Source organism: Leopardus geoffroyi, chromosome B1 (genome assembly GCF_018350155.1).
Source record: "Leopardus geoffroyi isolate Oge1 chromosome B1, O.geoffroyi_Oge1_pat1.0, whole genome shotgun sequence".
NCBI lineage: Eukaryota > Metazoa > Chordata > Mammalia > Carnivora > Felidae > Leopardus > Leopardus geoffroyi.
The window spans coordinates 186,622,030-186,645,283 of record NC_059327.1 but is presented as its reverse complement, the minus strand read 5'-3'; the positions used below and the strand labels follow the sequence as shown (position 1 = coordinate 186,645,283).

General features: G+C 40.2%; 1 protein-coding gene across 5 annotated transcripts in view; it reads right to left on the bottom strand.

Annotated features, from left to right (window-relative positions):
* The window catches only part of PPARGC1A (PPARG coactivator 1 alpha), a 655,796-nt gene that overhangs the window by 14,519 nt on the left and 618,023 nt on the right, over positions 1-23,254 (bottom strand). For 4 of the 5 annotated variants that reach the window (XM_045474383.1, XM_045474380.1, XM_045474382.1 and 1 more), the window contains 5 exons: positions 21,565-21,610; positions 21,382-21,455; positions 6,482-7,397; positions 5,786-5,890; positions 5,507-5,627 (listed from right to left, as the gene is read on the bottom strand). In XM_045474383.1, the coding sequence (XP_045330339.1) occupies positions 5,507-5,627; positions 5,786-5,890; positions 6,482-7,397; positions 21,382-21,455; positions 21,565-21,610 (1,262 nt within the window). The remainder of the gene's footprint in view (positions 1-5,506; positions 5,628-5,785; positions 5,891-6,481; positions 7,398-21,381; positions 21,456-21,564; positions 21,611-23,254) is intronic. The other variant, XM_045474384.1, reaches the window with a different exon arrangement.

Sequence of the window (23,254 nt, the reverse complement as noted above, 5' to 3'; positions counted from 1 at the left end):
ATTCCATATCTTTAAAAAACCTTAACATTTGCAGCCAATTTTTCAAGACATTAATTTCTAAACAGGAGATGAAAGGAAAAGAAATCAAAATGCTTAATAACATTTTCAACTTCTTAAAGGCTTGGAGGAACTCTAAACCTTTGGAAAAAGCTCCTTGAAAAATGATTTTCGGACCAGTTTTCACTATTGAGGAGGATGGAACATTTATCAAATATCTTTTAGCTTCAATTTTCACAAAAGCTAGTTTGCTGATGGTGTGGATAACAAAATTGAAGATTTATATTGCATTAACAGGTATAGTAAATCATCATTATATCAAAATGCAGGGGGGGGGAAATACAGGGAAAAAAACTGACTGAAATTAACTGACTTTGCATGATCAAAATCTTTATCAAAAAGAGAATAGAGCCTCTCGGGTAGCTGGGGAAACATACAATGGCTGCAGTCAAATAATAAGCTAGTTTTGGTAAAAGGGGTTTGACTAAGAGAAAGGGAATTTAGCAGGGAGGTTAACATTTATTGAATTCTAATGTATGCCAAGCACTGTGCTTGATGCTTCTTTATGGGTTATCTCCCTAAAATGCTTTGCAACGCCAGGTAACAACAAGGAACAGCCTGATAGAATTTAGATTTTGATTCTCAGAACTCTTAGCCTACATTTCCAAGTCGGGATAATGTAAAAATTCTTTTTCCTATGTTAAGGAAGCTGCATGTCAACTTCAGCCACGAAAGACTCATGTTCATTTCCAGATTAGCTACCAACCTGACTTCCTCAGAAATTTCAAAGATATTACAAATACTGTATGTGAGGTGTATGGATAAAATCTATGCCCTCTAGGCTGAACGGTACAGTGAGGTCCTCCATCTAAAAGACAAGGTGAGGGGGTGGATGGCTGTGAAAAGGCACATATGGACAGAAAGAAATGCCAAGCCTTGACAAAAGTCAAATTGTGTTTTTTCCCTCTCTTTCCCTTCATATTGATTATAGTAATACTCTTAGAGAAGAAACAAAACTACAGTACTCAGTGTTCCAAAGTTACTTGCAGCTAAGTACTACTCAGGAATATTCTTCTAAGCCTAAGTTTGGATCAGGGTGAATAAATCCAGGATAGTCTACGTAAGAGCCAGTATGCAAGTAAACACACGGATAAGGCAGACAGCATGGAAACTGAGAGGATGTAGGACAGCTTCCAGTAAAACTGATAATTTCTAAATAGTGAGGTTCAACTCACAATAGAACATGTATTCTAACCTACATGAAGTATCTCTTGAAAAAGGCTTGGATAGAAAACTATTTTCTCCAAAAATTCTAACTATGAGAAATTACACACACACACAATTTTTTTTTTTTCCCATTTGGAAGAAGCTGATAATTATCCGTGATGAAGCACTGTTCCTGACTCCTGGGCTGCATACTGACGAATGGAAGGGAGAAATGAAATGGCTTAGTCATTGCCCAGGCACATCTGGTTTGGGTTTCAAGCACTGAGCTGTATCATAATGTGTACATTTACCCTTTAAATGAACATCCCATTATCATGTTTTCTGGCAGAAAATTTTACCAACTGCAAATGAGTGGGACTTAGAACTCTATGAGAAATTAGGGCAGTGACAGTTTAGACATTAAGTGCCAAACTCTGGCTTGCAAAGTTCCGATTAACCTAAATTACTGCAAGGCTGAGAAAGACAGGGTGACGTGGTTCTTGAGAAAGAATTTAGGTGGAAAGCGGAGGAAAGGAACAATCAGAACGGTGGCAATGGTCAACCCCAATATAAGATTCTGTGTTAGTAACTGCTGACTATTAGACCTCTCTTAACTCTCTGATTTGCTGCATCCAGGTTGGTCTGGATAAAGACTTTTAGACGCATAAGCAATGACAAGTTTATACAGACCTCCTAAACCGTCTCCTTACGGAACTCAAAATAAAAGCAATATAGACTGCAAGCCAAAGGCGGCAAAGACCGCTTTAATTTTGTAAAATATCAGTTATTCGATGATTTCACATTTTTTTTCATTTCCTTTTTGGGCCTCTGCTTTGCTAGTCCTCTAATTATATGAGTGATCTGAATTAATAGATAACCCAGCATTGCGCCCTAGATATTCTAAACAAAATTTACTACTTATTCCTTACGTCAGGGGTTTCTCAAAAATATGAATGGAAATCACCTACCCAACCAAGTTAAGAGGACTGCCCTAGTTCCTTTAGCTGTTTCACGAATGACCTCTCAAGCTGATCCAGCCAAATGAGTCAAAGCTCATCACATGGATCTCTGTGCCCAAGTCCATTAAAATACATTTTGCAAATGCGCTGTGGCACAAGAAAGTAAATCATCTTGATGAAGGAAAATCTTCCTATGGTAAACTCATTAAGAAATTCCACTATGCCTTCAAGATAGCCTTCACAATCTTTGTCATGTCTTACAGGACACTTTAAGGATCTCGCTTCCATCGAGCCCTCCAGTACCGATTCCGTTCCCCAGTGTTCTGGTTAAATGACTAGCAGTTTCTCAGCATACCTTGCTCTTGTCTGGGGACTTACTGTGACCTATAGCTTCTGCCTAGAACAGCAGTGCCCACTAAAAACATAATGCAGCCTATGCAAGCTTAAATTTTCTAGGAGGCACATGTTAAAAAAGCAAAAAGAAACAGAAAATTTAATTTTAATAATGTATTTTGTTTAGCTCAATATGTCCAAAACATTATCATTTCAATTTGCCATTGATATGAAAATTATTAATCAGGCATTTTACCCTCTTCTTTTAAACTAAATTTTCAACAGCCAATCACATTTATAGTGCATCTTAATTCAGACCTAGCTGAATTTTCTGTGTGGCGAGTGGCTGCCATATTGGAAAGCACAGGTGTAGAAAACCTTTGCCTTCCTTCTCTTTCGATTTCAGATCAATCTCACCCTCACCAGGAATGCCCTCCCTCATTCTCAGGTCTAGGTGTCCACCCATTTGCCCCCAGTACCTTAGGTTACCTTCTGCCATAGCACTTAACATACCTTACTGCTCGTTTGCATATCTTTATCTGCCGGGAGACTTGAAGCTCTCTGGATGTGTGGACCAGGTCTTACCTGATTCTATATCCTAAGCAACTAGCAAATGTTTATCACATAAAGGATCACGAGTTCTCGCTTATGTGAAGCAGAAACAGCATGTCATTGTCCAAGAGGGGGTGAATTTACGAGTTAGTCCCAAATCTTTATATTCAGCTCTTATTATCTATAGTTCGCTGATTACAGAGTAAATAATCCCTATGTCCTAGTTTTTTTTTTCAATCTCCTCTTCCAAAACAAAAACAAAAAAATCTCAAAGCCAGATGTCTAGTTAATTTATAATGACTCAGTGTAAGCCAACTTGATATTTTTACTATATAAGCCATCTTTCAGAGATAACTGATAAAGACTGTCTTACTCAAAGAATTAACTAAAGAACTGGTCAACATTGGTGACACAAAGAGAAGGCAGAGGGTATCTGCTTTCAGTCTGGGGCTAGTGACCTCAAGGTTGCTTCTGGCACAGGCGTAACTATGGAATGTAGACCAGCCACACCAATTGACATTTTGGAAAGAGCCAAACTAATGAAAAGACCCCTCTCTCCTTTATGCACTCTCATTAAGTATCTGGCACTAAATTATCTTCGGAAGGAAAAAAAGAAACACATGCCATTTAGCTACATTTATCCGCACAGCTTTGGTCATAGTGGTGTATTTTGCACAAACACATGATGAAACCGTTAATCGTTCTCTTCGCTGTGATACTTTTGGGAAGAAACATGAAGGATTTTACAAAATATGGATTTGCAAACACTGAAATAACTCTTTTCCTACATGCTTGCTCAACATGATTCTCTTTTGTAAAGATTAACTGTAATGTGCCATACCAAAAGGCTTTGTAAACTCTATGGCATTATATAAATGTGAGTTATTATAATTATTGAACAGGCTATTAATTAAATACAGCAAAATTAGAAAAATTGAATTTTTAATTTTCATTAGTCTTCTTTAAGTGTTAACGAATGACACTCTGGCAGCTCTTAATATCACAGCTCATTTGAAAGTTGAGAAAAATGAGCAAAGGTGTTGTAATTTGCACAAGACTTTTGATTCAGTCTTAGGTAGCTTCGACGTTAAATGACAGCAAACACTCTAGACCTTTAGCCTGAGTATTCAATTACTTCTCCCTTCTTTTTCCTCGAGTGCCTGCTATTAACAAGCCTCTCAGTTAACCTTTTCCCTCTGGTTGATAACTGTTGGCCAGTGCTTGATTTTGACCCCATTCGTCAGTTCTTTTATGCAGTTTTTTCAAGATTTTGTTGATGGTTGTAGGTTTTCTTAAAGGTAAATATAAATCTCACCTTTACAGTTGAAAGTCATTTCCCTAAACCTTGGTTCCCTTATATGCAAGACCTGGGAACAGCTGATCTAACTGAAATGACTCTCAGGAACAACGAGCACAGACAGGCAGCCACGGCGGACAAAAGCAATGCCACTTCTGATTGATTCCTCAAGGCTCCCTGAAGCCCTGAGTTGGGAGAGACCCAAAGTTGGGAGAGACCCCGCGGGCTCAGTGGGAAGAGTTCCATAATTGATTAGGAATGTCTGCCATGGGCAAGACTGACAACTGGGGTCACTGGCTTTCGCCTTCTAAGTTCTGGGTTGAAAAGCAATAGGAGGGAGCTGGGGTAAAATCTACCTACTTGCGAGCAGGTGCTGAGAAGTAGTGACCCGCAGAGAACCAACAAGTTCAACATAGACTGGATCATTACATCAAAGTGTCAGTGATGTCTGTATGTCAAGGAGATGCGATGCCTTGCAGTACGTGGTGACGAAATACATAATGGGTTACTGCAAAGTAGCTCTTAAGAAATGTGGATGTGTCAACTACCCGGTTAGATGCTGACCCAGCGCAAGTAAGAAATGATGACTTTTTAGCAAATCTTCATCTACCGCCTCCTTTAAATCTAACTTGAACCCGCTCCCTTCCCGCCCGATCCAATTCTAACGTCTGCAGAAAAGACAAAAACTAAAAAACCAAACACGGGCACCGCCTCATCTTCCACTCACAAAAGCCGCAGAGGACGGTAAGAAAAACCCATCTTCTGACCCGATGGAACCAGTCTTTGACTGAATAAATCCCTGCTCCCTCCATTTTGGAAAACCAAAGTAGAGAACAGCAACGAGCTTCAAGATGAATGAGGAACGTGAAGTCCAAATAGGAACCTACGCTCATTTACCATGTTGCTTCCCAATAATCTGCGTCAAGAGGGATTGGATGGGGGACCCACCGCTGTTTCAAAGTCAACAGGCTGAATGTTGCATATTCTAACAAAGCCTTCGCTTTAGTTTATTTTCTAGTCTACAAAAAAAAAAAAAAAAAAAAAAAAAAAAAAAACAGGTGGAAGGGAAGGGAAGGAAGGGAAGGGAAGGGAAGGGAAGGGAAGGGAAGGGAAGGGAAGAGAAACCCTCCCTTAAAATGAAAGCGAGCTCCCAGCTGCTTACAATTGCCTTCTGCCTCTGCCTCTCCCTTTGTTTGGCCCTTTCAGACTCCCGCTTCTCATACTCTTTGCGGTATTCTTCCCTCTTCAGCCTTTCGTGCTGATATTCCTCGTAGCTGTCATACCTGAGAAACATAACTTCATCATTAAGTCAACCGTCAACCACCTCCATTTACCCAAGCAAAACGAATCATGATCGGGGGAGGGGGCAGGGTTCGAGCTAACACCGCGTCATCTAGAGGGGGGTTGAGAGGAGCAGAAGGAAAATGACAGGCGCCCTCACCTGGGCCTCCGGCTGTAGGGCGACCCGGAACGTGATCTTGCGCACAGAGGAGAATTTCGGTGCGCGCGGTGTCTGCAGTGGCTCGACTCATAGTAGTAGCAAGATCTGGGAGCGAGAGGAAAAACAGAGAGGGCATTTGCAACCGCCGCTTCACCCCGGTTTACTGGCACGACAGAATAGCCCCCGGAACACCGTATGACAGAGAGCGGCTTTTTCTTCCTAGCTACTGGTGAGATTTCCCGGTGGCGGTTTGTGATGGTGTAGTCAGCTTAGAGGTCTGGGGAGTGATGTGTGCTTTCCCAGCCTCTCTTATTGATGCTAACGCCGAGCGCCAGTCTGGTACAATGTCAGCTTTCTCTCGCGTGGATCTCAACTGTACTGGCACAGGGCAACCCTCCAGGTAATGGAAAAAGTTAGGGGGGCAAGTAGGTTTCTTACAAATTGCTCTCTGTGATCCGACTGGCTCAAGCCACTGTGCTCAAGGCTGACAGATTTAAGATGAGGAGGACTGTCTGTGTGACAACATCCTCGTTAGTTCCAGAGGCACTGGGGATGCGGTGTTGAGGGGCCCGGCTGCCTGTGGGTTGCGAGTGCGTGTTTTGGTTTGTTTTTTTTTTTTTTTTTTTTTTTTGGTTGGCTGGTTGGTTTGTCTGTTTTTTGGACCTGACGCTCTGGGGTGGGTGATGACAAGGTTACCTTGAAGAGGATCTACTGCCTGGGGACCTTGATCTTGACCTGGAATATGGTGATCGGGAACACGACCTGTGTCGAGAAAAGGACCTTGAACGAGAGCGCATCCTTTGGGGTCTTTGAGAAAATAAGGATTTGGGTGGTGACACGGAATCTCTACACGGAGAGTTAAAAGAGGAACAAGAAGGCGACACATCGAACAACGAATAGGATTGTGTGCCATCCCAAGGGTAGTTCAGTTTATCACTTTCATCTTCACTGTCATCAAACAGGCCATCCATGGCTAGTCCTGAATTTATAAACATAGGTAGTTTGGAGAATTGTTCATTACTGAAATCACTGTCCCTCAGTTCACTGGTCTTGTCTGCTTCGTCGTCAAAAACAGCTTGACTGGGATGACCGAAGTGCTTGTTCAGCTCGGCTCGGATTTCCTGGTCTTGGAGCTGTTTTCTGGTGCTGCAAGGAGAGACCTGCTTGCCCGCCCCCGGAGTCTCTCTCAGGTAGCACTGGTCTGAATCTGTGGAAGAACAAATCTGCCCCTGCCAATCGGAGGGGGCATCTTTATATTCTAGTTGTCTAGAGTCTTGGAGCTCCTGTGATATATTAATGAGTATTTCCGTTTTGGAATTAATCGACTGACAATAGTCATGGTCACCAAACAGCCGTAGGCTGGGCCGCTTGGCCTTCCTTTCCTCGTGTCCACTGGTGAGCACGGAGGTCTTGCTGAGTTGTGCGTACAACTCAGACTGCTCGGGCCCCTTCTTGGTGGAGTTATTGCCTTGGGTGCCAGGAGGCTCACTGTACCTGGGCTTCTTTGATGGAGGAGGTCCCACAGTCTTGCAAGAGGACTTCAGCTTTGGAGAAGTCCTGAAAGGGTTATCTTGGTTGGCTTTGTGAGGAGGAGTAGTGGGCGGAGTTAGGCCTATGGGAAAAAGAAGGAGGGGGGTGGGGAGAGAGAAAAGAGATGGAGATCATGTGGTTAAATGCCAGGACAAGTGTTCCTAACTTCTCCAGGGCTTCAGACAATGGCGAGAAAGAAGGTACACGAAATTCATGCAAGACCTGAAAAAGTACCTCTCTCCCTGTAAGCCCCTGTCACCAAGAAAAGACAGATTTCACTACTGGCAGGCGGCAGTGAAATCTGTGATATTTTGTGTTTTAAATGCCAACGCTAACAGACCTGGCTTCCCAGAAAACTCGAACGCCTCCCTACCGGCCTCCACGGGCACCAGGCATTACCCAAGCTCGCATTTCCAAGGGCACCGTGCGTCTGCCTTATGGAACATTAACACAGCACGGCCCAGGGGGATCACAGAATAGCTTTGGTAGCCTTTGTCTGCAAGGAATTCTGAGGAGCACACCAGTGGCTCAGAAAAATTTCCCCAATCGAGGATCACTACCCAAAGAGCCCCAGAACTCGGCAACTTAAAAAAAAAAAAAAAAAAAAAGATGGGATGACAGCAAATGTGGGGCAGGGTGGGAAGGACACAGACAACTTCAAAGGAAGTCCAGTAAAACACGACAGACGAAAGCAGGGAACCAGACAACTGTGCAACTTGACGGCAATGATTCTTTTGTCTCCACAGTTCATTAACTTAGTAAACCATGGCTAATGTAGGTATAATACTTTCTTGTAAGCATAACTAATACATTCTGTCTAAAATATGGTTCTGCAACAGAAACCTAAATGAACAGGAACACTAAATATTGCAGTGCTAGTGGACCATTTTATTTAGAGCACAACACCGGGGCGGGTTAGGAGGCTGAAGGACTGAAACGGACCCAAACTCTGGCAACCAACTAATTAAAAAAATAATAATAAAATAAAGGGAGACGAGAGACACCCCATTGGTTGGTGTCTTTCGTCCTTTTCTACAGAAGAGCAGAAAATGCCATCAGATGGCCATGGTGGGAGAGTCTGTGAGCTGTAGTTGCCTCCACTATGTTTCACCCCTGAGAAAGTTCTACTCATCCCTTCACACCGAGGAAGGATAATTGGGAAATGGCTCCAGAGTCCAAGGAACTTTGAAGAAGGGCACGCTAGGGTTCAAATGACTTTACGCTTACAAGGGAACATTTGAGTTTACAATCCATCTTCTATTCGGGAGGATGGGTGAACGCTGTTCAGCAGAGTTCAAGTCTGCTAACAAGTCTGGGGTTAGACTTAAGGCAACTGCACATTTCAAGGAAATGGCAGAAAAATCTGACTTTGCTGGAGAAAAGGGAAAAAAAATACACACACACACACACACACACACACGACCAAGTAGGTCACAGAAAGCCACATGCAATTTCGGTATGAACAGGAAGATACTGCCTCTTTTTTCCTACTTTGCAATAAAAATATGGAAGAAATTAATATTTCCTGTATAATAAAATGTTTGACACCACTATTTGGCAATTTTTATTCTGTCCGGCTAAAGCTTTCTAAATGAGGGGAGAAAGGCTACAAAAATGCAAAGTAATGTGACTTTGGAAATCGATCCCAGAAAAATTCAGAAAGACAGGGGAATACAAACACAGAGAAGGGACCCAGCAGAGTCCCAGAAAAGCTCCCTTGATTAGCAGGCACCCCCACATGCCTTCCGTACTCTTCATTTGAAGATAATAGGGAGGTGACATATTATACAATGAAACCTCCATGTCACTGAGGCACACTCTCCTTTTGTCCCCTCTTTCATGGACAGGTATGCCTTTTACTCGCTCTAGGAGATTCTTATGTATTCAATCTTTCTCTCTCTTTTTTCCCCTTGTTTCCTTTACCTTTCGCACTGCCCCGTTTCTAACACTCATTTCTACCACATGCTATCTTCAGTTACCATTACAACAAATTTAAAGATACTAATGCTCCTCCAAAGAAACGATAAATTCTCAGATACTTCTCACAGGAGGCTAAGATGCCCAAAGAAATAATGATGAATAATCTCTCTTTGCTCAGCCAATAAAAGTCAAATATTGCAAATGACATAGCCTTTGAATAGGGGAAATGACATTCGACATCCTAAAATCCAATTCCATAAATCTTCTCGTGGTTCCCAAATTAGAGTAGTTGTTACATTCCTAATAATTTATTGCCAGGATCACTCGTTTGATACTTATCAGATAATGCTCTATATTCTTGCTTGTCTCTTTTTTGAATGTATAGTTTATCTTGTCTTTCCAAATAGATTATACGCTCTTAGTAGAATGTTGCTTGGGCTTATTGGTGCAAAAATTCTTGTACTTTTTTTTTTTTTTTAATTTTTCTAGATTCTCCTTTAGTAGCGGGTCTTATATTTCAGTGGCTCAAGAATACCTTGGGAAGCTGGTCAAACATTTTTAATGAGGTGGTTCATGGGCCGCATATGGAGAGCCTCTGTCCTGTCATGTCTAAGTAGCACATTGCCTTGTTCTCAGGTGTATGTATTTTGACTGACATTCTAGACTTATAAAAAGAAACCCTAAACTTCAGAAACACCAAATTAGGCCACTATTAAAGAGAGACTAGTTCTAAAAATAGCTCAGCTATCTAGGGATTTTAAATATAGAAATTCTTTTTAGTCTTGAACATTCGAAACCCTTGTCCTAGTACCTAAGCTCATTATCACTTAAATAACTGATTCTCAAGTTGCTCTGGGGAGTGGCGACACCCTGATGGTGGTTTGTTTGCTTGAGTTTTTTTTGTTTTTGTTTTTGTTTGTTTTTTGAGTTAAAAACAAAGCCTTTTCCCTTCTTCACATTTTGGAGGGCCTATGGGGATGGAGCAGACATTCACTGGGCTTGTACTCTGTGCTGGGTAAGACACCAGGATGCTGGCATTTTAGGGACTTCATGGTTCGTTTTAATAAACGGGCAATTCCCTAAAACTTGAAGTAAGCGTATGTTCTTGCATATGTGCGTAAGATTTCCGGAAACACTCCGAGATAACCAAATAGACCCCACGAGGGAGAATACGAGGGGTGGAAATTTCTGTTGGCACTGCTTGTTAAAAAAAAAAAAAAAAGTAATACCTGCTTCATGGATGGAAGTTATTTCAGGATTAGTGAGTAGGTGGGTAAGGGAAAACAACTCAGATAATTCCCTAAACTTTTGTACTGTTTACTGAAATATCTTTATTCAGAGAATACCTCCAAGCAAGACTGGGAAATCTCAAGGATGCAACCACCAGTGCCTAAGTGAAAATCTATTTCCAGATATAGTTGAGACCTAAAGCAAAACAAAGCAAAACAGAAGCGTGAGAAGCGCTGTATATACTTATATATATAAAATAGTGTCAAACTTTCAAGAGCCGCTGATAGGACAGAGACCCCTTGCCGCACCTGAACTAATTGATTTCTCCCATTTCCCCACCCAGAACTCTGTCCCCTGCGGGAGGAGGGCAGTCAATACTCAATTCCTTAATGCCACTACCTTTGCTCATCTTCCCTCTAATGGCCAGACTCTCAATTTCACCCCACAAGCTTAAATCAACAGGGCTAATGCCTCCCATAACCTCCGGATTATTTCCTGTGTGTTGATTTTCCGGGGAATGTGTACATTTTGGTGTTGACAGTACAAGGTATATTCCATGCTCTCTCTTGAACTTAGCAGGTTTTGACAGATTTATGTGAGGACAGATGGCCATTACAGGCTGAAGGCTGACAAGAGGCAGTTCAGAGCATTGCTAACACACTTGCACAAACTCTCAGCAGTGCAGCACTGTGCAGAATGTAATTCAGACTATAGCTTTTTTATTACTGCCTATTTTCTTTTGTCAAAAGAGCCTGCTGTGCAGAGCAACAAATGGCTGCTATTACCCGGAATGTAATGGGTGTCAGACAAATCACGTAACACAAACAATCAAGAGTATGTAGGTCATATTTCAACAGAGCACAACCTTAGCAATATTTATGATTACTGCATTGAAATGTGTTCTATAATAAACAAGTACCTCTGCATCACTCACACTTAGGCACTTCTGCAAAGCAAGTCTGGGAAAAGTAGTGCACACTCCACAGTCATCTTTTTAAACAGCCCTTTTATTTAAAAAAAAAAAAAAAAAAGTCAGAGACAAGTTTTGTTTCGTTTTTCATTATGGGCTATAAAACGATTTTCTTTGAGGAGTTCTCTCTTGGGTTTGTTTGTTTAATTGCATGACTCTGATAAACGGTGACTCCTCTGTGTTTTGCGTGTTCCACTGTCTACGCAGTGACTTCAGCAGGGTTTTGCTTGTTGTTTTTTGTTTTTGAATAGTTTACAGTATTTTGCAGAACCTAACGCTGTATCCGTGCCTTGCCTCGGAGTTTCTTTGACGGTGGGATTTCCCTTAGGTCACATGTCGATTCAGATATTTCTTAAGGACAAACAGTGGGAAGATGAGGTTCTCATTTGCTTCAAGCCTTCCCAGAAAAAAAGAAGGACTGGGCAGAGAGGCGTGTGGCTCCTCCTACCCATACAATCTATGCCTCAAGAACCTGGAGACTGTAGGAAGGGCTGACACTCAGTATGAACTGTGACTGCTCTGCCAGTGAGAATATTTTGTTAAAGGAGTTGCTCCTGTGGTCTCACCCACCCCCAACTTCCCCGGAACTCACCGGAGCCCCAGAGGAGCCAGCCAAGGAAGTGTTAATGCTTGCACAGGGGAACATCCCACCCCCTGCCCAGTACTCTGGCTGCCATCAACCCCGGCTGGTCTGAGGGCCAGTGCTCCTGCCTTTACTGCTTTTTCAGTATTTCCTACATCACCCCTGATTCCCAGAGAACAAATCGGCCTCACGGAAAGCCTTCAGAACATTCCTAGGACATGTGCCTAATTCCCCAACTCTTGCTCATGGAAGATGAAGATACGAATTGGTTCCCCTTGCACTTTCCCACAGAGCTGGGGCAGGAGTAGGGATGAGGGTGGGGGTGAGGGGGTGACGTTTCTGGGAACGTCGATCACCAACTCCCCCCACAAGCCGATGTGGGAGAGGAAATCACTGTGTTATTCTTGGCTTAAAAGAAATTTGGATAGTATTATTTCCTGAAAAGATAACAAAGGAATGATCATTCCAGATGTTGGGTCAAGAAGAATGAGATCAAAAAAAGAAAACGAAGAATGGAGTTGAAATATGGAGGAAACCCTGACAGTAAGAGGTGCCAAACACTGGAATGGGCTGTAAAGAGAATTTGTGGGGTCTCTCTTTCTTGGAGTCTTCAGGCTCAGTAAAGGATTATATGACCTGTCAAAATCACTTTCCAGTTCTCTCATGCTATGGTTTTCCTTTGAAAACTACCAACTACTGCTCATATTTGGCTTTGGTTCATCTCCCCAAAGATAAGTCACATACAAAAGAAGTATATACCAAAAGCGTACAGCAAATCTATGCTCTCTGTCAATATTCTGTCCAGCAAAACAGATTTTTAAATGGGGAGTCCAAAAATGGCAATATAAAACTCTACCTAGGAGCACCTGGGTGGCTCAGTCCGTTAAGCCTCCGACTTCGGCTCAGGCCATGATCTCACGGTTCGTGAGTTCAAGCCCCACATCGGGCTCTGTGCTGACAGCTCGGAGCCTGGAGCCTGCTTCGGATCCTGTGTCCCCCTCTCTCTCTCTGCCCCTCCCCCACTCACACTCTGTCTCTCTCTGTTCTCAAAAAATAAATAAAAATGTTAAAAAAATAAAACTCTACATAAAAGAATAAGAAATGACAAACTGATGGGTTAATGAGTGGGTTCTTTTAAGAACAAGTCCACCAAAGTTCAGTTTGAATGTTGGCCAATTTAAGCCAAGGGAAAACATACAGTGAAAAACAAATGACACCAAACACTTGTCCTCTATCATCAAAACCACGAGGAAACTGCAATACCAATGGAGGAAAATATTGTTAAGACCTAGTGTGTTAGGGTGATGAAACTGCTGATTATTTTGTTCTTCCCCTTCCCCCTAATTAGTTATAAAATAGCCATCTTGCTTTTTATTACTTCTACAGAAATAATTTTAAAACCAGTTCATGTGTACATGTACACATACATACATGTGAAACTTGGGGGTCAGCCACTTTGGTCCCTAACCAAATTCCTTTTATGTCTTCTGGCTGAAACCATCATCCAGTTGAGCTGACATTGCCTTGCCATTTCCATTTCAGAAACAAAAAGTCTAGCACTCTGAAAATCTCCATATGCAATAGATTTAAATGCCTTCTGCCAAAAGAGCATTCTCTCCTCTCATCTTGTTTTACTAACAGCTATTTTGAAATCAAATTAGTTTTTACACCTGTAAAAAAGAAGCGTTTTTTTTTTTTTTTATCAGCCAAAATGAGCTAGTTTAGGACAATCACAAAGTCAGACCAGCTGGCAATACCTAATAAAGCAAACTTCCTGTCTCATCCCTCCTGTTTCCCAAAGACTCTGCAGATGGGGCAGAGGGATTTTTCTGGAGGTCTCAGAATTTTGTTGACTCTTTACATCTGCACGTAAATGTTTGGAACATGTCCCTAAAATTTGTGAAAGTAAAGAAAAAGGAAACACCAGAAGGTCCTGGGCAACAGCTTGATCCATTTCCTTGGCCATAACGAAATGGATTAAGCCTGTAGACCAAGGATCAACAAATCAACAACATGAATGTTTCCACCCTGTCCACCCCCTTGCTGCACCAACGGCAGACATCACTAATTGGTCATGACATTTTCACTGAATACAGACTTGGCCTTGGAATCCTCCTCAACACAATGCTCCTGGCAGCCAATACCAATCAATGACACTTGGCAAGTGAAATGAAACCTATTTAACATAACACGTGTTGACTACTATCTTTAAAATTCACGCTTCAGGAAGGAGACATCATCTCTAGTTGGACAGACATGCTTTGAACCCAGGGTCCACCACGAAGCCAGTGTCAACATATAGGTTTTTCCTCAACCATGAAATGGCCAAAGAATCAAAAAGATAGTATATATCGCATGCTTACTAGGGAGTGGCTAATCTCCAGAATGTGTAGGAATAATAGAAGTAGCTATTATTGACAGAGTATCAGGGAGGAGATTGTTCTTCCTTGACTTGGTAAATCCATACCCATACCAAAAATGGTATATGCTGAATTTCATATTAGAGAATTAGAGGGATTTTGCCACAAAGAGAATATGTAACTTCGTATGAGTGTGCCAAGGAGAAAACAACATGAAGGCCAATGAAAGGGAACAGGTAAAGATATCACAAGTTGAAAAGATGAGCGGCAGGGTACAGACACCTCGGCAGATAAAATTAAGGCAGAATCAGTAATTAAATGCCTTATATTTATTGAATACTTATATATGCTGGCACTGGAGTAAACCTTTTTTCACATTTTATCTCAATCCTCAGAGAGACCCAATGAGATACTGGTGCTGTTATTATCTTCCTTTGGTGCATTAGGATCCTGAGCCTTACAGAAGTTAATTAAAATGACCAAAGGCCATATTGCTAGATGGTAGATCCAGAATTTGAACTTGGGTTTATCCAATGTCAGGGCCAAGGTTTTGCATAACTTCACTAAGCTATGTTGCCTGCTTTCAGAAAATCATAGTAGACTACTTTTATTTGGAGCTTTGCTGCTTATAAAGTTTTAAAATTCTGGTTGAACGCACACAAAATTGCCATTTTAGGATGTCAAAAATGGTTGAATGCTGGCAATTTTATTTTTCCAACCTATATTTTAGTCCTTTAAGTCAGACAGTAATTCGATTGGGGGATTATAAGTATGATTTTAACATTAAGGAAACTAAGACCCAGAAAAGATTAAGGAGAGAGAAAAGCGTTTTCGCAATTAAAAGACGAAGGGGGAAAAGCGCATGGCCCGTCTTGCAGTTCCTTACTGATGTCACTGCCCATGCCAAGTTCAGTGTTACTAAAACATCTCCTTGATTTCCTGCCTTCTTGCTTCTGCTCCATCAATATCTTCTCCCCTTGGTCCCCTGGGCAGTTCAAGTCTGATACAAATATTCCTCTCCCTAAGGCTCCCCCAGTCAGTTTTGCCTACAGAGAGCAGGGTTCCTTCCACACTCCTTTCCATGGATCGCCTGGGTCCTTCGCTAATGATATCACCTCCATGCTTCCTTTGGTCCTTGAACCGTCTTTGTAATTCTTTTCAATCTTCTGCGCAGTCATTGTATTTAACTTGAAGCAAAGTGACTTGATAACTTCTTTTCTCCCTTTGGTGATTCTCCTGAGCTGCAATCAGTGTGTGTCACATCCTCCAAACACTACTATGCAAGAAGTTTTACTAGAGATTGTTTCAGGAGATGGAGATCATAACCATCACATACGGCAGAGCGTTTCAAACCCACAATATCTCTATCCAAAAAAAAAAAAAACTTCCTTACATCCTTCTCCAGTCAAGTTCCAAACGTCTCTTCCTAACCTCCTTCTGCCTGCTGCAAGTTTCTCCTCAGTCCCTTGTTTTCCTGGAGCTGTAAATTCTTTCTACTATGTAAAGCAATTTGACCCCACCTCACTCTCTCTAATTTGCATCTTTACACTTAAAACTACCATGCTCAAGAAACTAAAAACCACCCTCTGGGCCCACCTTTCTTAGAAGATAACAAAACATGAGAGATAATAAATATTTCGCCTTCATGCTACTTGTCCCATGTGTGTTATTTCCCCAACAGACTATAAGCCCATATCTTTTTTTTTAATGTTTATTTATTTTTGAGACACAGAGACAGAGCATGAGCGGGGGAGGGGCAGACAGAGAGGGAGACACAGAATCCCAAGGATAAGCTCACATCTTAAACACAAGACTATTGGGGCGCCTGGGTGGCGCAGTCGGTTGAGCGTCCGACTTCAGCCAGGTCACGATCTCGCGGTCCGGGAGTTCGAGCCCCGCGTCGGGCTCTGGGCTGATGGCTCAGAGCCTGGAGCCTGTTTTCGATTCTGTGTCTCCCTCTCTCTCTGCCCCTCCCCCGTTCATGCTCTGTCTCTCTCTGTCCCAAAAATAAATAAACGTTGAAAAAAAAAAAAAAGACTATTGAGCAGGCCAAGTACAATGCTTCATGCTTTGTATGGATCAGTCTCTAGGCTTTATATTTTCTGTACATCCACTAAGACCTATCATATTGCAAGCACAGAGCAGGTATTAAAAATGTTGGTAAACTGATTTTCATTGTACCCAATAATCTTTCAAAGCACCAAGAAGAAAGGATTTAAACCAGTCAGACAAATTCTGATTCACTGACAGAAATAAATCCACTGTGTATATTTTTAAGGATTCTAAATATGTAAAAAAAAAAAAATGTATCTTCTATAAATCGCTACTTTTCTCTCAATAGCGTGGGCTACTAAACTTTCAAAATGATAATTAAATTATTTAAAGTTAGGTTCCTCTCAAGAAGAAAAATGCTAAAACTTTTGCAAGAAGAAAAAAGAAGTGCTTTTTTTTTTGTAACACCATAATCTCACTAACAGAAGGAAGGCAATTAAAGTGATATTCTCATATATACATGCGAGCAAAACACATCAAAGACAAAGATACCTAGGGGCACCTGGGTGGCTCAGTCGGTTAAGCCTCCGACTTCAGCTCAGGTCATGATCTCACAGTCCATGAGTTCGAGCCCCGCCTCGGGCTCTGCGCTGACAGCTCAGAGCCTGGAGCCTGCTTCGGATTCTGTGTCTCCCTCTCTCTCTGACCCTCCCCTGTTCATGCTCTGTCTCTCTCTGTCTCAAAAATAAATAAACATCTAAAAAATTAAAAAAAAAAAAAAAGATACCCAATGCCAGGAAGGATGTAATAAAGCAAGTATATCCATGGAAGGATATCCATAGGGCGATAAATGAAAGTACTTCTTTTGGAAAGCAGTGTGGCAATCTAAACAAGAAGGCCCTAAGATATTATATCTTTATATTCATTATTAAAAACTACTAAGAATTTGTTTTGAGACAATAAGATTAAATTTATGAACAGAACCAACAAAACCCACAAATAATCCAATTAAAATGGGCAGAAGACCTAAACAGACATTTTACCAAAGAAGACATACAGATGGCCAATGGACACATGAAAAGACGCGTAACATCACTAAATCATCAGGAAAATGAACATTAAAACCATGGTGAGATATCACCTTATACCTGTCAGAACGACTCGTATCAAAAGACAAGAAATAAAAAGAGTTGGTAAGAATGCTGAAAGAAAGGAACCCTCGTAACTTCTGGTGGGAATGTAAGTTGGTGCAGCCACTATAGAAAATGATAGGGAGGTTTCTCAAAAAATTAAAAATAGAAATACCATCTAACCCAGTAATTCCACTGTTGGGTATTTACTCAACAAAAATGAAAACACTAATTCGAAAAGATATATGCATCCCTACATTTATTACAGCATTATTTATAGTAGCAAGATATAAAAGCAACAGATGAATAAAGAAGATATAGTATACATATAAAATGGAAGATTACTCAGCTATAAAAAGGAATACAATGTTGCCATTTCTGAAAGCATGGGTGGATCTAGAGTGTCTTATGCTAAGCGAAATAAGTCAGACAGAGAAAGACAAATCCCGTATGATTTCACTTATATGTGGGATCTAAAAAACAAAACAAGACAAAAAACGAACAAACAAAAGCCAGAAACAGATTCACAAATACAGAGAACAAACTGGTGGTTACCAGAGGGGAGGGAAGGGGGGGTTGCGGGGATGGGCAAAATAGGTGAAGGGGATTAAGAGGTACAAACTTCCAGTTATAAATATGTCATGGAGATGAAAAGTACAGCATAGGGAATTAATCAATAATATTGCAATAAACTTATAGGTTCACAAACAGTAACTACACTTATCCCAGTGAGCACTGCATAATATATAGAAGTGTTGAATTACTATGTTATATACCTGAAACTAGTATAACATTACATGTCAACTATACTTCAGTAAAAAAAAAAAATAAATTCGGAGCAAACATTTCTAATGCAGTGCTATTTCAAAACAGTAACACTTTAAAACAACCAAAATTTATAATAGGAGTATGATGAAACAAATTTTGACGTACTTACTAAAACTAATGTCATACGACACATTAAAAGCCTCATAGTAAAAGGCCGGTGAAGATATGAAAATTTCCTATTACAATGCTAACTGAAAAGTCAGGATGCAAAATTATATATACAAAATGACTGTGGTATAAATATAATGTATAAAATTATCCATAGGGAAAAAATACTATGGATGACTGTACATCTTAGAATGACAAATAACTTTTCTACTAGTTTATATTTTTGACATTTTTACAAGAAGATTAAGTTATTCATAATATAATACATAATACAATAATAAAAATGTTTTAACAGAAACCTGGGTGTGGGTATACACGGTGGAAGCTTTCTGAATCCTCTTTGGAACAAAGTAACTGCCTTTTACAACATTCTGCACACTCATATTTAATAGATTCCACTGAGTTCTTATCCTGATCCACAGTAGTATTTCCCAAACAAGGTGATGTCTATTATAGTGGTAACTGGAATTATGTAAGATAATAAAATATTATGAAATTGAATGACATATACGAAAAATAGTTTCCATCAGAAGACCCAATAAAGGTATGCCACTAAAAGAAGAGTTGTCAAATAAGTTGTAGACAGGTGGTATTGAAAATACTGGGAAAACATGGGAAATGATTATTATTCTTTAATTATGTGAAAATCATAAAAATCTAGGATGATTTTGCTCTCAGGCTACAACACAAATATCTTTAATTCTTTTCCTTTAAAAATCAAGAAATGGGGGCGCCTGGGTGGCGCAGTCGGTTAAGCGTCCGACTTCAGCCAGGTCACGATCTCGCGGTCCATGAGTTCGAGCCCCGTGTCAGGCTCTGTGCTGATGGCTCAGAGCCTGGAGCCTGTTTCCGATCCTGTGTCTCCCTCTCTCTCTGCCCCTCCCCCGTTCATGCTCTGTCTCTCTCTGTCCCAAAAATAAATAAACGTCGAAAAAAAAAATCAAGAAATGAACAGCGGATGCCATCTATGATACATTATTAGTGCAGTTTGTGCCAGAAAGATGAATGGATTGACAGGACATTAAAGTTGAAAGCAAAGGTCTCTGTTTCTTACACAGAAAATTTGATACTTGAATGTTTCTTTATATGATTTAGGCAAAAGTAAAATGACAAAGCTGTATACTTTAATCAACTTTTTCTTTTTTTTTTTTTTTTTTTTTAAATTTTTTTTTTCAACGTTTATTTATTTTTGGGACAGAGAGAGACAGAGCATGAACAGGGGAGGGGCAGAGAGAGAGGGAGACACAGAATCGGAAACAGGCTCCAGGCTCTGAGCCATCAGCCCAGAGCCCGATGCGGGGCTCGAACTCACGGACCGCGAGATCGTGACCTGGCTGAAGTCGGACTCAACTGACTGCGCCACCCAGGCGCCCCTTTAATCAACTTTTTCAACAGACCCACCAAATACTCATTCCAAATGGTCAGATAAGAAGGTCTCTGCTGCGTATGATACACACACATAAAAGCAACTTATAGGAGTAATTATAATTTATTTAAGAAATGATGTAAAGCATATGCTTTTAAGCGAATCTATGTGCGCGTATATGTATGTAGGCATATAAAGATATGTTTACATTTGCATATGTATATGTCTGTATACACATACACACACACATAAAATATATATAAATACCATGAATTCAACTAATCTACTGCTTGACCAAATCATGCGATCATGCGAAAGACCTTTTTCATAAGGAGGTAATTTAGCAAACTCAAAGTGCGAAATTAAACTTAGCAACAATGACCATGGTGCATATAGGCACTAACTATAGTGCCTGGTTAAAGGAATCTTGTTTAAGTGACTGTTCCTTTACCCTTATCAGCAATGGCCAGAGCCAAGGAACTTCTTACTCAGACAAGCCTAAGATTCACTCTCTGGTGTAGTTTAAGTACCTCCACATAAAGCACTCAGTGCAAAGGCACTTTTTGTAACCAACTTAGAAGTCTTCCTAGAAGTCCCTGGATGATTAAGGTACTTAGGGGTTACTCCAAGTTTTTAAGGCTCCTTCCTCTTCAGTATATAAAGTAAGACTCACTAAATGAGTCCAGAAGTCCAAATGGTAAAGAAAATCACTCTTGTTTGAGGATATGGGAATACATTCCGTTTTGGTGAATGGGCAGATTTTTATTTTTCTCCTTTGCTGAAAAGATATAAAAATGGTAACATATATAGGAGAGATCATATTGTTAAGTACAATGGTGAGTGAGAAAATATTTCAATTAAAACATCGATGTAATCACTTTGCTCCTTGGGTTCAGAACTTTGCTCCCTGTTTTCTAGCTCTGTGATCTTGGGCAAGTTACTTAACATTTCTGAACCTTATTTCCTCATCTTAAAGATGGGAAAACTACCACTATCTTCATGAGGTTGTTGTGAAACCAGTCAAAAATTCCTCATGTTTGGGGCACCTGGGTGGTTCAGTCGGTTAAGTGTTGGACTTCGGCTCAGGTCACGATCTTGCGGTTCCGAGTTCGAGCCCTGCGTCGGGCTCTGTACTGAGCTCAGAGCCTGGAGCCTTCTTCCCATTTTGTGTATCCCTCTCTCTGCCCCTCCCCCCCTCACACACACTCTCTCTCTCTCTCTCTTTCTCAAAAATAAATAAAACATTAATTTTTTTTTTAATTCCTCCTGTTCAAGTTTTGGGGTCTCAATCTGAAATAGGGTTATTCAAGGATCCAAAGCAATAATACACATCAGAGGATCTGGCCCCAGTCTGACACACACACAAAATGTCTTCTTTAAAAAAAAGAAGAAGAAATTAAAATATTTATAGGTAACTTCTTATCCAATGTTGTCTGTACTATTTGTTAATTTCATTAATCACATAGAGAATACATGCTATCATTTAACACATATTTCACACACACACACACACACACACACACACACACACACACACACACATAACTACACACGGTTCCAAGTGATATATGAGGCTTACCTGCAGTTCCAGAGAGTTCCACACTTAAGGTTCGTTCAATAGTCTTGTTCTCAAATGGGGAACCCTTGGGGTCACTGGAAGATATGGCACATTTATAAAAACAAACTGAAATGGAGTTGCTGTAGCCAAATGTATTAGAACCCCCTTCCCTTTCTGAAAATGGTTACATTTCTTAATACTTACTTTGGTGACTCTGGGGTCAGAGGAAGAGATAAAGTTGTTGGTTTGGCTAAAGGAAAGAAAAGGAAACTAATTATGAAATATTGAGGGGTTTTTTTAGATTTTTTTTTTTTTACTACAATCAGGTTGGAAACTGGAAACTGGAAAACTAAAGTACGGAAATCCCTGAATATTGGATCAAAGTCAGACAACAGTCCATTATGCTAAAACAAATTCCAAACAACATTTGCATCAGTAAACTATCATTCAAAACCACATACAAAAACCAGGATTTTCCCCAAAATGTAGCATCTCGGTTAAGGATACAAATTTTGCATCATACCATCGGAGAGAAATAATGTTTTCTATTTTAATTTGGAATACAGTACACGGTTTGTTTAGACAAGAAAACAGCAGAATAACTATCAGACAACAGAACGTTATGAATATTCAGTTGATTTTTCTCCTAAAATGTATAATTTTATATCTAGCCCTGAGAATAGGTTATATCTATGAGGCCAAAGCTCAAGCAATAACCATTCCATTTACTGAAAATTAATTGAGAGATTATGACAAATTGTGGACATTGACCCAGATGGTTTAAAAGAGGTTTAGATCCCCAAATCTTACAGACTACGGAAGTAAAATACTGCATTTATCAGTGGAGAGATCAACAGACTTGCAAAGAGAGAGCTCATTTACTTCCTTTTATGCTTCCTAAATCTTACCTCCTACAGGTGGCATTTCCTAATTAGGAGGGGTGGAGTAAGAATATTCTCACTCCAAAATTTCAATTGCTTCTCCTTGGCAGTCTTGTATTTTGAACAGAAGGAGGGGAAAACATGATGAGAAACGCACTTGGGATATACATCCACATATTATGCATATGTGTGCTTATCTATAAAGATATATTTATATGTAAGTAAGTTTATGTCAATTTCTTCTCATTAACATAACTACTTTCAAAAGGTCAAGAGGTAGTCATTTACGTAATGAAAATCCTAGACTTGAAAATACAAAGGTCTCTAGAACAAACTCTTATTTTAGAGATGAAAAACCTGAGGTCTAATGATATGAAATGATATTTCGAAGGGCCATAAAACTAGTTCTTGGCAGAGTCAGCCCAGAATATGTTTCCTTTTTCCTATTACCGAAAGGAATTGCATTCGATAGATATTAAAGTAAATTAATCAACCCCAGTAATTAAGGTCCTTTGAAATGTGAAAATATTATTTATGTCCAAATTAGGCTGAAATTACATACTTTACTTGGATAAATAGTATTTACATATTTAATTTGTCGATTTAGATTTGGTTTTTAAACAATTGAATGGTTTATCATCTATGCAGTGTGCATCCAGAAATATGAAGTTCATGCTGTCTTCTACAAATTAGGTACATTGATTGATCGGCTTTTATATATACAGATAAATGAACTGGGTTTTACATTAATTGTTTTAGTATGTCTGATATAATGAGCCTTTCCAAAAGAGCACACTCGTGCAAGAAATTTACCAACTTTTTCAGTGTTCAACTAATAATTAGGATCACGCATACAGGTTCCATGGAAAATGTCACCAGATAGGAACTGTGTGCTATAGGTCACACAATAAATAGACATTGAAAATCGGTCTTTGAAATTCCAGTTTTCAAGGTGTATGTAGGCTACCTGAAATGCTCAAAGGAAGATTCCTAACATTCTGATAGTTGGGTAT